General features: G+C 47.5%; 1 protein-coding gene across 3 annotated transcripts in view; it reads left to right on the forward strand.

The window, feature by feature from the left end:
* ZDHHC7 (zinc finger DHHC-type palmitoyltransferase 7) overlaps positions 1-14,372 on the forward strand; it is a 36,370-nt gene that overhangs the window by 8,611 nt on the left and 13,387 nt on the right. Inside the window, exons 1-4 of one of the 3 annotated variants that reach the window (XM_058440428.1) lie at positions 2,263-2,571; positions 6,181-6,266; positions 11,585-11,916; positions 13,340-13,450. In XM_058440428.1, coding sequence (XP_058296411.1) covers positions 11,602-11,916; positions 13,340-13,450 — 426 coding nt within the window. In that variant the 5' untranslated portion in view covers positions 2,263-2,571; positions 6,181-6,266; positions 11,585-11,601. Of the gene's footprint in view, positions 1-2,262; positions 2,572-6,180; positions 6,267-11,584; positions 11,917-13,339; positions 13,451-14,372 lie in introns of those variants that run through there. The other 2 variants (XM_032156291.2, XM_032156287.2) reach the window with 2 other exon arrangements.

Consider the following 14,372-nt stretch of genomic DNA (forward strand, 5'->3'; position numbering starts at 1 on the left):
TCACTTCTCTTCATCCCCGGGTTTCCCCTTTCTTCCTCCAGGGAGGAAGGATCATTCTGCTTTGTCGACCATCCCCCCGACTCCACCCACGCTTTCTCCTGTCAATAAAATTCACACTTGATTCAGATTTCCTCAGCTTTTCCTTAATGTCCTTTCTGTGTCCCAGGATCTCACCCAGGATCACACAGGACATGAGTGGGCACGTCTCTTTAGGCCCCTCTTGGCTGTGGTGCTTTCTCAGGCGTTCCTTGTTTGGATGATTGGCAGTTGTGAGCAGTGCTGCGGGTCAGGGACTTTTTTGTGGGATGCTCTTCTCTTGGGACTTGTTTGATATTTTCCTCATGACTAGACTTGGGTGATACAGTTAGAGAGCTTGTCTCGCCACAGCCTGTCAAGGCTGCATTCTGTCCACACGACTCATTGCTATGGACGTGGCCTTGAAAACCTGGCTGACTGAGGCGGTGTTTGCCAAGTTTCTCCTCAGTCAAGTTATTTTCCTCCTTTCCACACTCCAGTCGTTAGAAACCGTCCCTGCGAATGGCCATACTTGAGGGGTGGGGAGCGGCGTCTTACCTGCCGGAGGAGGAGGAGCCGCGGGCATTCCTCGGACTCGTGGCACTGGGTATTTGTCTATTTTCTGTTTATTCAGCCACTACTTTATATCAGTCTGGACTCGTGCATGTTTACTTGATGCTTCGAGTTATAAAGCAATACTATTTTATTTTCCTGGAAAAAGCTTTGGCCATTGGGAGCTCTTTCACTTGGTTCCTATGTCCTCTTCATGAGCCCACCTGTCCCCATGATTGTGTGTGTGTATTGTGAACACTTCCTTATTCTCTGGCAATACAAGATGCTCCAAGCTCATCTTGTGTATATATATATTTTTTTGCCTCAGTCCTGGTTCCTTTTATTTATTAGAGAATGGTATTAAAAACCAAGATCTGAGGTGGCTCACACCTATAATCCCAGCGCTTTGGCCGACATGGGAAGATCGCTTGTTGCCCAGTCTGGGCAACATAGCAAGATCTCATCTTGAATATTAAACAACAACAACAACAAACCAAGATCTGGGAATTAGGTGTGCTGGTGGCTGTTGGTGTGTTGCTTCTAGGCTGTCTCACCTGATAGAGCAAGTAAATATATGTGTGGATGCTAACCCATGTGTGTATACATATCTGTAGATATTTCCATATGCAACTGCTTGTATCTTTCTTAAACTAAAAACGTAGGTCATTCTAGCTTCCTCCTCTTGCATACCTGGAAACTTCCACCCCAACAGTGAGAAGCCTGGCTCTTGCCATCCATTTACTTAATTTTTTTCTTTTTTTTTTTTTTCTTGAGACAGGGTCTTGCTGTGTTGCCCAGGCTGGAGTGCAGTGGCGCGATCTTGGCGCACTGCAACCTCAGCCTCCAGGGTTCAAGTGATTTTCCTGCGTCAGCCTCCCAAGTAGCTGGGATTACAGGTACTGGCCACCATGCTTGGCTAATTTTTGTATTTTTAGTAGAGACGGGGTTTCGCCGTGTTGGCCACACTGGTCTTGGACTCCTGACCTCAAATGATCCACCCACCTTGGCCTCCCAAAGTGCTTGGATTACAGGCATGAGCCACCGCTCCCAGCCCCAGTTATCTTTTAAACCATCTGGTTTACCTAAGGTCTGGTGCCTCCCATTCCAGCAGAGTGAAGTCCAGAGTTCCAGGTTCCTTAGCGTGGCATTCAGACTGTGGTTTCAGTGGACCTCAGGCTTGTCCTTCTGGTCACATTCCCCTCTGGAATGCTGAATTCTCTTCTGCCTCTGCGCTGTCTCACATGATTGTCCTCTCGTCCATATCTTGCTGGTCTGTTGGGACCAACCCATGCTGTCTGTTGTCTTTATTGACACTTTCTCTGGTTCCTCCAGAAGTAGCTGTTTTCGTTTCTCTCCCTGATCACACTTTGCTGCTAACTTGGGGAAAGCACTTTGCACATTGGATTCCCACTCCGCTGCTGTGTGCACTCTGCTCCTGTGGCTCAGGCTGTCTTTGGCTGCACATCGTTGAGGCCTTGCACAGAGTATGTGCTTGGATGCCCACCCCCCAGCTCTCCAGCCTGATGTTTGAATTGAGTGGACTGTTCGTGGCAGGGGTTGAGTTTGTTTTGTATGCTTCTGTCCTAAAACAGGTTTAATTCCGTTTTTTATGGGGCTGAAGTGGGTGTATGAACAGTAAAGCAGTGACAAGTTTAAATAGTATTTTAATATAAACATGGATACCAGACTCTAGGGTGGACATTCTTAGCAGTGCAGTGGTAAAAATAATTATGTCTTGGTTCTTTTCTGTAGTCACTTATCACCAGAGAATACTTGTATCTTTTGTTTACTTGTTTTCAGTCTGTTCCTGAGAAATACATTTTCTCTTTATAGCCAAGGAAAAAAGTAAGGGTGAAGAGCTTAAGAAACTTGCTTGAAGTTACAGATACAAGTAAATCCAAGACAGGGTCTGGACTCAGGAACGTGGGTTATCCAGGAAGAAAAGTGTCTCCACCGCTCGCTGGGACTTGCCTTGTGCCGCACCCTTGCACTGTCACACCGGCGGTACGTACCTGTGCTGGGTGTTTTTTCTCCTGCTCATGTTTTTAATTGAGGCATGATTAATGTACAGTGAAATGCACAATTTTATTTTATTTTATTTTATTTTATTTTAGAGACAGGGTTTCGCTGTGTTGCCCAGGCTGGAGTGCAGTGGCACAACACGGCTCACTGCAGCCTCGACCTCCGAGACTCAAGCGATCCTCATGCCTCAGCCTTCTGAGCAGCTGGGAGTACAGGCCCCGCCTGGCCAATTTTTAAAAAAATTTTTTTGTAGAGACAGGGTCTTGCTACGTTGCCCAGATTAGTCTTGAACTCTTGGGGTGAAGTGATCCTGCCTTGGACTCCCAAAGCACTGGGATTATAGGTATGAGCCACTGTACCCAGCCTCACAATTTAAAGTGTATAGTCTATTGGGTTTTTTTAAACAGCAAATTGTATTTTGTTTTGACAAATGCATATGCCTGTGTCACCCACTTCCCTCTCAAGATACAAGCATGCCTGTCAACTTACAATGTTACCTTGGCCCTCTCCACAGTCACTTCTACTTGTGCTTAAATCCTTATTCTGATTTCTTTCTAAATAAACGAGTTTGCCTCATTTAGAATATCATACACATGGAATCACACTGTATATATTCTTCCGTGTCTGGCTTCTTTCATTTAGCATAATATTTTTGAGATTTAGCCATGTTGCTTGTATCAGTAATATTTTCCTGCTTTTTTGCTCAGAAGTATGCCATTATGTGAATATACCAATGTTTGTTATCTATTTCCTGTTGATGGGTTTGGGTTGTTTCCAGTTGTGGGTATTATGAACAAAGCTGCTGTGAACAGTATCAGACAAGTTTTTGTGTTCATATTCATATTGATTTTTCTTGGGTAAATACCTGGAAGTGGAATCTTTGAGTCACAGGGTAGGTATTTGTTTAACTTTGAAAAAGTGCCAGACTGCTTTCCAAAGTGGTTACTTTTTTAAATTTATAAAATTAAGTGGAGATTTGATCTCATTGTAGAAAATCTAGTGTAGACCTGATGCTTGTGATTCACAGTCCTGAATTTTGCAAACCAGTTTTTGATTTTAAGACATTGCTAAGATAAGCTCATTGGGAAACAGTTCAAAATATTACTAAGCATTTCAAGTTTCTGGCTGGTGCATAGATACTTGAATAAAGTTACTATATATAAATACTGCATTTAGGCTGGGCACGGTGGCTCACGCCTCTAATCCCAGCACTTTGGGAGGCTGAGGCAGGCGGATCACCTGAGGTCAGGAGTTCGAGACCAGCCTCGCTAACGTGGTGAAACCCCGTTTCTACTAAAAATACAAAAAATTAGCTGGGAATTGTGGCATGCGCCTGTAATCCCAGCTACCCAGGAAGCTGAGGCAAGAGAATTGCTTGAACCCTGGAGGCGGAGGTTGTGGTGAGCCAAGATGGCGCCAGTGCACTCGAGCCCGGGCAAAGGAGTGAGACTCCATCTCAAAAAAAAAAAAAAGGTTCAGAAGGGATTGAGAGCTGGAGCTTTGTTGGGGAACCAGTGCTGTGTCAGTCTTTGTCTAGGGCCTGGGCAGAAGCTTGAGGGAGAAGCAACCCCTGAGGGATCTTGCAGTCAGTGTAATGGGCACAGGGACCTCCACAGAGCGAGTGCAGGTGGAGGCGTGGCACACTGGGGCGGGAGACAGCGAGCCATCTCGGGTTATCGGGAGACACCCCAGAATATGTTTTCAGAAACTAGTCAGGGCTCTTGGTTTCAGACAACAGACAGCAGCTGAGGGTTTTCTCCGGCAGAAAAAGCACTGTTGTGGAAGCATCTCAGCTACAGATGGAGTGGAGGAGCCAGGCAGCCGGTGCGCCGAAGCCAGAGCCGAAACCTACCACAAGGAGATCTGCTTGCGCCCTTTTCTCCCGGGCACCCCTTTGCTCAACCTCTGTTGTTTGGAAGGTGGACCTCCTGACCCGATCTTCTGAAATTTTTTTTTTTTTTTTTTTTTTGAGACAGTCTCGCTCTGTCACCCAGGTTGGAGTGCAGTGGCGCGATATCTCAGCTCATTGCCAGCCGCGCCTCCCAGGTTCGCGCCATTCTCCTGCCTCAGCCTCCCGCGTGGCTGGGACTACAGGCGCCCGTCACCACACCCGGCTAAGTTTTTGTATTTTTAGTAGAGACGGGGTTTCACCATGTTAGCCAGGATGGTCTCGATCTCCTGACCTCGTGATCCACCCACCTCGGCCTCCCAAAGTGCTGGGATTACAGACTCTATCTTCTAATTTTATTTTACATTCTCTCCTCAGTGTTTTCTCTCTGTCCTCTAGTTCTCCTCTCCGGGACATTTCTACTCTTTTGTCCAATTCTGTTTAAGAAAATTTAGAATATATAGACTGTTGTAGTTTCCTTGTTGAAGAACCAGGAAGTTCTTAAACCATTCCTCTGTTTGTTTCACAGAACCAATCTCTTCTTTCGAAGAATATGAATTTCACATGTGCCTTGTTGACATTTTTTTCTCTGTGCATTGTGCGTGTTCTGGACTCTTACCCTTCATTTCTGTTTTGTGCTTTTTCATGAGTCATGTTTGAATTTTTTTTTTTTTTTTTTTGAGACAGAGTCTTGCTCTGTTGCCCAGGCTGGAGTGCGGTGGCACGATCTCGGCCTACTGCAACCTCCACCTCGCGGATTCAAGCAATTTTCTGCCACAGCCTCCCAAGTAGCTGGGATTACAGGCGCCCACCACCACGCCCAGCTAATTTTTGTATTTTTAGTAGAGATGGGGTTTCACCGTGTTAGCCAGGATGGTCTTGATCTCCTGACCTCGTGATCCGCCCGCCTCAGCCTCCCAAAGTGCTGGGATTACAGGCATGAGCCACCACCCCCTGTCTGGACTTTCTTTTTTTATAATGGAGCTACGACAAGCACTTGGAACCTCTCTGTCCGTGGTGGGGGTTTCCTTGTGGCCCTCAACTTAGGGAGGTCTGACAGTGAATCTGACCCTTTTGTTGGGTTTTCCCTACATCGTGGAGTCTTTAGACCTTTTTCTTGGGTCATATTAGTGCTAGAGAGGATTCCTCGACCCTCCCACCTGTCAGGGTTCGGGGAGCCATGTGGGAGATGCGTGCCAGGAGTCTCTGCTCTCATTGAGTGGCCCTCACTGGGTTCCCGTGTCTTCCTTCACCTCCTCGCCCCTCCCACGGCAGGGCCTGCCCTTTTAGTCCCCGCCTCTGCCTCACGGGCTGTGTCTCTGTTCTGTGATTCCTTTAATGTGGCCAGTAAATCAGCTTATCAGCGGTAGAAGTTCAGGCTAGCCAAATTTGGTCTGCCGTAGGGGATTTTTCTGGAGAGATTTTAGCTTATAGATCTGTGTTTAACACTGGGGCTAAAAGAGCAGGAGGGTAAATGGAAATATTTAAAATAAATTACTTGATTTCCAGGATTGTGAATTTACCTAGTAATGAAAACTTAGAAGAGCAATGATTTCATGCTTAAGGATAGTTCTGAGTGACAGAACTTGATGCGTCAAATGTTACGTTGCTTATATACACTCCAAAAATTAATCATACCCTAAGAAATACGACACACGTCTGTCATAAATCACTTTTTCTAATCAGATTTTATTATCTTTCAGATCCAATCACATAGGACAGTATGCACCTTAAGATCCTGAAGAAACGGCACAAAATGTTCAAGTGATGTTTAGAAATAATTTGTGAGGTAAGAGTGTGATTATTTAGGGTCTAATCACTGTTTCCTTTCTCACAGCTGACAGTAGCTTGTATATTACTAAAAAGGTAACCTGTGCATGTGGCAAAACAGAGGCGTGGTGCGAAGCAGACAGGCACACCTTCCTTTTCACCCGCTGCCTTCCGGTCCTAAAAGGAGGGTGTATCTGTGGAGGGGACTCCATGAATTGAATTGATGAGTTCTTTGCCAGTGTCACAAGATGAGGGGAATACCCCACTTTACACCTGAAATGGAAAGTGGTTTTTTTTTTTTTTTTTGTCTGTTTTTTTTGAGACGGAGTCTCACTCTGTTTCCTAGGCTAGAGTGCAGTGGTGTGATCTTGGCTCTCTGCGACCTCTGTCTCCCAGGTTCAAGCGATTCTTCTGCCTCAGCTTCCCTAGTAGCTGGGATTACAGGCTTCTGCCATCATGCCCGGCTAATTTTTGTATTTTTGGTAGAGACGGGGTTTCCCCATGTTGGCCAGGCTGGTCTTGAACTCCTGACCACAAGTGATCCACCTGCCTTGGCCTCCCAAAGTGCTGGGATTACAGGCATGAGCCATTGCACCTGGCCTGAAACGGAAGGTTTTTGCTTGTGTGGTTGTCCCTTTAAATATGGAGATCTGTAGTGTTGCTTTTGGTGTTCTGGGAAACAGGGCTTTATTTAACTTGCCGAGAAAGAGCTTAGGTTCAGGAGTGTTGAGAAAATCCCATTAAATCGGCCATTAGGGTAGAAGAGTGATGCTGGGACATCTGTGTGACAGTGCCCAGTGTTTTCACGGTTCCCTCAGAAACTGTCTTGGGTATGAAGTCAACTGTGGTTTTGGAATTCAGTGCAGAATAAGGCTGTGCCCTTACTCCTAAGGAATGTGTGCATTTTAATACCGCATCTCAAACGGCCGTGCTGTTTGCTCTTAGATTAGGTTCCATGTAATGGAATGGTTTCTTCGTTTCTTCCCCTCCCTTCCTGTTGCATTACTCAAGTGTAAATACAGTGACTCAGAGATGCGAGTGCACTTTGTTACTGAGAGCTGTATTTGTCCAGCCTAACCTTGCTATATTCGTTTGTTGTTTTCTTGGAAATAAAGCGATTTTTGGATCTCATGGTATTTTCCTATTGACTTCTAATGGATCTTACAGATACGGCACTAAAGCCCTCAAGTGTTATATGTCACCCTAATATATGCTTATAGGAACGTCCTGCCATGGCCAGTGTTTGGTGTCTGTGGGCGCTCTCCTTACACAGCCGTGCCTGCCATCCGCACCCCCCAGGTCAGGCATGGAGCCACAGCAGCATCCTGCACTCCATGGAGGTCTCACCAGGACCTGAACTGGGAAGGTGGAGCTGAGCTGGCTCAGGTGTCCCATGTGTGCCTTTAGAAGACTTTCAAGGGGCCCTGCTTTCTGGAGAGAGCTCAGACTGCCCAAACATTGTGCTCTGACAAAAGTATAGCTTGTTTTACTGCCAGGCAAGCACCCTTCCTTTTCTCATGGAAAGTGTCCTATTAGAGCAGTCACCATAAAGCAAAATGGTTCTGCTCAGAGGAATTTTTCAGCTTATGGCCTTGATGTAGCTGGGCCCACAGATACGATTCACCAAGAAACTTAGATGGAAATCAGCAGGAGGTGACTGGAATCTGAGAGAGGGACTTTTTGCTTTTTGTTGCGTCTGCCTTTAGCAAACATGCCCTTGCTGTGTGCCAGACAGCATGCAAGGCACAAGGGGAACAGAGCAGGAGGAGACGCAGACCCCCCTGGAGGGGCTGACATCAGGCAGGGAGGTGGGACCTGCAAGAGCTCTCAGGTAGCAAGTGGTAAGTACCCGGGAGGGAGAGCTGGTGAACGTGCCCAGGGCTTCAGTGGAGGCAGAGAAACTTCCAGATACTTTCTCAGCCCCCCGACAGTCAGGCTTTACTAGTGGTGCAGGCAGAAGCAGTTTCAGCCTTCATCTCCACATAGTCACATCTGATGTCTAGAGACCCCTTCACAAAGTGCTCCTCAGAAGAAAGAGAACTCCCTTTTCAGGATGGCTTGCCTAGAAGAGAGAAAAGTTAAGCCCTGCAGGGTGAATGGGATTTATGTAGAGGAAATGGGTGCTGCAAAGGTGTTTGCAGTGGATGTTGAGCAGACAGATCCAGAAGATGTAGGTTCAGAAAATGCTGAAGGAATGGCTGGCTAAGGGGTCTGTCCAAATTCTTTTGATCTTTAATTTCTTTTTTTTTCACTTAAATGCTTATTTTAAAAAGTTTTTTAAATTAAAACAATTTTTTTGACACTGGGTCTTACTCTTGCCCAGGCTGGACTGCAGTGGTGGGATCGTGGCTCACTGTAGCCTCAACCTGCCAGTCTCATGCGATCCTCCCACCTCAGTCTCCCAAACAGCTGGGACTACAGGTGCATGCCACCACGCCTGACTAATGAAAAACATTTTTTTTTTTTTTTTTTTTTTTTTTGTAGAGATTGGGTCTTCCCATGTTGCTCAGGCCAGTCTCAAACTCCTGGGCTCAAGAGATCCTCCCACCTTGGCCTCCTAAAGTGCTGAGATTACAGGTGTAAGCCACCACACTCAGCCTTAAGCATGTATTTATTTTTATTCTTTGAGACAGGATCTGTCACCCAGGCTGGAGTGCAGTGGCATGATCATGGCTCACTGCAGCCTCAACCTCCCAGGCTCAAGCAATCTTCCCACCTCAGCCTCCCTAGTAGGTGGGACTACAAGCACAAGCCACCATGCCTGGCTAATTTTTATTTTTTGTAGAGATGAGGTCTTACTCTGTTACCCAGGCTGATCTCAAACTTCTAGGCTCAAATGATCCTTCTGCCTCAGTCTCCCAACGTGCTGGGGTTACAGACGTGAGCCACTGCACCCATCCTTAAACATTTTTAAAAGCTGCTTTTATCTGATTGAAAAATAGGGCTGTTTTACTGACTTTGGAAAACAATTTCATTTTGCTCTTGTACCAGTCAGCATTTTTGCATGGAGAGGAAATTTTGTAAAATATTTGGCGAATGAATCCTCACCACATGTTCACTCGGCAAATGTTTTCGTAATTGCTATGTTCCAGTTGCATTTAAGAAAAGAAAAAGTCACACCCAGTGCTGTTTGTTACTCAGGTGTAGTGACCTGACCTCTGAGAACATTCTTATTACTCTCCTTTATTCACATTTTAGAAGCCACGGTTTCTGCACTCTGCCTGCTTAAAACATGAGGAGCACCCCTGCTCTGAGAAGGTGTCAGGGTCAGTTCGTTAAAATATTTGTCAGTATTTTCTCCCCATGGGAAAGCTAAGGTGAAATTGACTGTTTTTTCCTTTCCCTGGCTCTTTGTGATACTACAACTCTCAGAGCAAACACCGGTAAGAGAAGGGTGTACAATCAAAGAAGCAGTCGAAACAGTTACCAGGAAAAGTGCACTTTTTTCTTTTTGTTTCTGGAGAGGGAGTCTCACTCTGTCACTAGGCTGGAGTGCAGTGCTGCGATCTTGGCTCACTGCAACCTCCATCTGCCTGGGTTCAAGCGGTTCTCCTGCGTCAGCCTCCCGAGTAGCTGGGATTACAGGCGTCTGCCACTGTGCCCGACTATTTTTTGTATTTTTAGTAGAGACGGGGTTTCACCATCTTGGCCAGGCTGGTCTTAAACTTGTAACCTCATGATCCACCCGCCTCCGCCTCCCAAAGTGCTGGGGTTACAGGTGTGAGCCACTGCAGCCGGTCCACTTTTTTCTTTTTTTTCTTTTTTTTTTTTTTTAGACTGAGTCTTGCTGTTTCTCCCAGGCTGGAGTGCAGTGGCGTGATCTCGGCTCACTGTAACCTCTGCCTCCCAGGTTCAAGCGATTCTCCCGCCTCAGCCTCCTGAGTAGCTGGGATTACAGGCGCGCGCCACCACGCCCAGCTGGTTTTTGTATTTTTAGTAGAGACGGGGTTGTACCATGTTGGCAAGGCTGGTCTCAAACTCCTGACCTCAAGTGATCCACTCACCTCAGCCTCCCAAAGTGCTGGGATTACAGGCGTGAGCCACTGTGCTTGGTCCTACTTTTTTCTTTAGTTTCTTTAGATCTTGTATGTTCTTAGAAATCAGATGCTATTGGAAATAGGGAAGAAGTGTCAAAAGGATGGCTTGCAAAAGAGTGGATTAATAAATGAAGGAAAGGCTGGGCATGGTGGCTGTAATCCCAGCACTTTGGGAGGCCGAGGCAGGAGGATTGAGCCCAGGAGTTCCAGAGCAGCCCAGGCAACATAGTTAGACCTCGTCTGTGAGCTGCGATTGTGCCACTGCACTCCAGCTTGGGCAACAGAGGGAGACTGCATTCCCCAAAACAACAAAAACAGGAAACTTTGAAAAGATTAAAATAGAGGCCAGGTGTGGTGGCTCACGCCTGTAATCCCAGCACTTTGGGAGGCTGAGGCAGATGGATCACTTGAGGTCAGGAGTTTGAGACCAGCCTGGCCAACATGGTGAAACTCCATCTCTACTAAAAATACAAAAAATTAGCTACGCGTGGTGGTGGGCGCCTGTAATCCCAGCTACTCGGGAGGCTGAGGCAGGGGAATCACTTGAACCGGGTAGACGGAGGTTGCAGTGAGCCAAGATCGCGCCGCTGTACTCCAGCCCGGGCAACAGAGTGAGACTTGGTTTCAAAAAAAAAAACAAAGATTAAAATAGAGATGAAGGGCATTCTAGAAGCAGGGTAGAGTGTCAAGGAACAGAGATATAAAAATGGGAGTCTGCTCCAAAAACATCACAGATAAGTGAGGATAAACTGAGAATCAAATTGAGAAAAAACAGGTAAGACTGATGAGGTCAATGTGTATGAGGCGGTGTAAAGATGAATAGAGAACCAGTGACTTACTCGTCATTCTTGCATCATGCTGCTCGCTGAAGTGTGTGCCGAGCACCTGCTTGGGAGCATTGAGGTGAGCTGCTGAGCAGAGCAGGAACAGGTGGGGCTCAGAGGAGCAAGCACAGCAATACAGCAGAACTCCTCTCCACGCTGCCAGGGAACCCGGTGCTGGGACTTCGTGTCTAGCTTGCGCTTTCCATAATCTTTGTATGTGGCCGTGGTTGGCCATAGGTACGGTTTTGTATATGTAGGCATAACCTGCACTGTGGGACTTACTGTGTTGTAGTAAAGCAGTCGATCAAGTCAGAGATTTAAAAATTCAGATCTTAGTTATGTTTTTATGTTCTTTCCCACTATGTGTATTTAGACTAACTTCATGAAATGGCCAAGGACAAACTGTAACACATCATATTTAAGGTAGCTTGTGAGCTTTTTGAGCCTCACCAGGTCTCTGTCGTCCCCCTCCCCAGGGTGCGTCAGGGAAATCATGCAGCCATCAGGACACAGGCTCCGGGACGTCGAGCATCATCCTCTCCTGGCTGAAAATGACAACTATGACTCTTCATCGTCCTCCTCTTCCGAGGCTGACGTGGCTGACAGGGTCTGGTTCATCCGTGACGGCTGCGGCATGATCTGTGCTGTCATGACGTGGCTTCTGGTCGCCTATGCAGACTTCGTGGTGACTTTCGTCATGCTGCTGCCTTCCAGAGACTTCTGGTATTCTGTGGTCAACGGTGTCATCTTTAACTGCTTGGCTGTGCTTGCCCTGTCGTCCCACCTGAGAACCATGCTCACCGACCCTGTGAGTACTGGCTGAGTCTCTGGGTGGCTCTCTTGTGTCTGGTCTAGTGTCCTCAGGTGTGGCTGACCCTTTGGAGGAAGCAGTGCACAAGGACAGATTGACATGGGTGTGGAACAAGAAAGGTGGATGGAGCTCATTTTGGGAGCAGATTCCCTTTAGGCTGAGAATAAACGTAGGCCGGACCTAGCGCAGTGAAATACCCCTAGTTCCTGATGCCTCGCAGGCCGCCAGATTCAGCTTCCAGCTGGGCTTTGAGGCTGTTCCTGAGTTTTGAGACATCCTTCAATTCGGGAAGGGCATTCGGGCCGATCATACAGATCTTGCAGCTCAGCCATCCGTCACCTCTAGTGAGTGAGTTCCAGGCTCCCCGCAGAGCTCGGAGGAGATGCCCAGCAGCTGCAGGCATGCGAAGTCAGGTATTAGCAGTCAGTAGATTTTCATTTGAAAAAAGTTCTTGCCACTGCTTTAAAACAGTGGTTTTAAACCATGGTATAGGGACTCCCAGTTTGTCAATTTAAAATCTACTGGGCTCTTGTCTATTTCTAAGCTTTCTCTAAAGAAGTTACCCAGACGTTAATAAGATTAGGACTTTTTTTTTTTGAGATGGAGGTTTGCTGTTTTTGCCCAGGCTGGAGTGCAATGTGCGATCTTGGCTCACTGCAACCTCTGCCTCCCGGGTTCAAGCTATTCTCCTGCCTTAGCCCCCTGAGTAGCTGGGATGACAGGCATGCACCACCATGCCTGGCTAATTTTGTATATTTAGTAGAGACAGGTTTCACCATGTTGGTCAGGCTGGTCTTGAACTCCTGACCTCAGGTGATCCACCCGCTTCGGCCTCCCAAAGTGCTGAGATTACAGGCATGAGCCATCGCGCCTGACCAGGACTCTTTTTTGAGAATGAACTGAAACAGATCAGCTCACAGAATGTGGTGTGCGTGTGGCTTTATCTGTCTTTGCTTTATCTGAATTAATTATTCAGGGTTTGGATATACATTGTTTACTGTCTCCTGTTTTACTAGTAGAGGTCGTGGGCAGCTGTCCTGCGAATGGGACAGTATTATAGGCCTAACCAGTGGGCAGCTGGGGCGTGGTACTTTGGGGAGAAAGTTGGAAGCAAAGTCTGCCAGTGGCTTTGTAGCCTGATCTGATGGTGGAGTCTTTGACCATAACTGAGTCTCTTCTCCGACTGGTTTGTGCCTTCAGAGAATTAAATGCTGTCTCGTCAGTTCCTTTTACGCAGCAAGTCTCCCTCTAGGAGCCAGACCCTGCTCCTGATCCCTGTGTGTCTCCGCCCTCTCCTTCCTTGGCTGCAGCAGAAACCCCTTGTTTGCTGCCCAAAGTGCCCAGGCACTTCGACTAAAGAGAGGGCTAGCTACAGAGCCAGGTCCAGCTCAGCGATTTTTACTGGAATATTGCCTTGTAGGAAAAATCCAGTGACTGCCGACCATCTGCCCGCACGGTGAAAACTGGGCTGGACCCAACCCTTGTGGGCACTTGTGGTGAGGGAACCGAGTCTGTGCAAAACCTCCTACTTGTGAGTGTGGGGTAGGGACATGGGGGAGGGTCAGCCTGGCTGGGACTCCTCAGCAGTTTGCTCCTCTTTGCTGACAAGTGCACTTGCCCCTTCCTCCTCTGTGCTTGGACTCTACAGCTGCTCAGCAGTCCAGCTCCTGCTCCTACCCTGCTCCTGCTCCTGGGGAAAAGGCCCCAGAAGCCTGGAGAGCTGGAGGTGGCCAGGAAGTCGGGGTAGAAGGTGTGTGCAGGGCATGCTGCCGCCCTGGTGGGCATATTTCTTTTGCTTGTTGCATTACTGCAGAGAATGTTGAATGGAACATTCTGAGGGAGAAGTTGATCCTGGATGTCAGGGGTATTTTGATTGAGATTTAATTCACATAGCACTAAATCCATCCTTGTGTGTAGTTCTGTGGTGTTTAGTGCATCCACAGAGTGTCCAACCATCACCCAGTCAGTTTTAGGACATTTTAATCACCTCAGAAAGGAACCCCACACCCCTTAGCCATCACTTCCCCATTCCCCGATCCCCCCAACCCGACGCCCTCTGCCCCTGGCAACCACTCATCTGCTGTCTCTGTGGAATTTGCCTGTTAAGGGACTTTTTTTTTTTTTGAGACGGCGTCTTGCTCTGTCGCCCAGGCTGGAGTGCAGTGGCGCAATCTCTGCTCACTGCATCCTCTGCCCCCCGGGTTCATGCCATTCTCCTGCCTCAGCCTCCCAAGTAGCTGGGACTACAGGTGCCCACCATCATGCCCGGCTAATTTTTTTATATTTTTAGTAGAGACGAGGTTTCACCGTGTTAGCCAGGATGGTCTCAATCTCCTGACCTTGTGATCCGCCCACCTCGGCCTCCCAAAGTGCTGGGATTACAGGCGTGAGCCACTGCGCCTGGCGGCCTGTTGAGGGTCTTTCATAGTCATCTCGTCTGTGGCCTTTTGTGC

The sequence above is a fragment of the Hylobates moloch genome, unplaced genomic scaffold, assembly GCF_009828535.3.
Source record: "Hylobates moloch isolate HMO894 unplaced genomic scaffold, HMol_V3 SCAFFOLD_6, whole genome shotgun sequence".
In the NCBI taxonomy this organism is placed as follows: Eukaryota; Metazoa; Chordata; class Mammalia; order Primates; family Hylobatidae; genus Hylobates; species Hylobates moloch.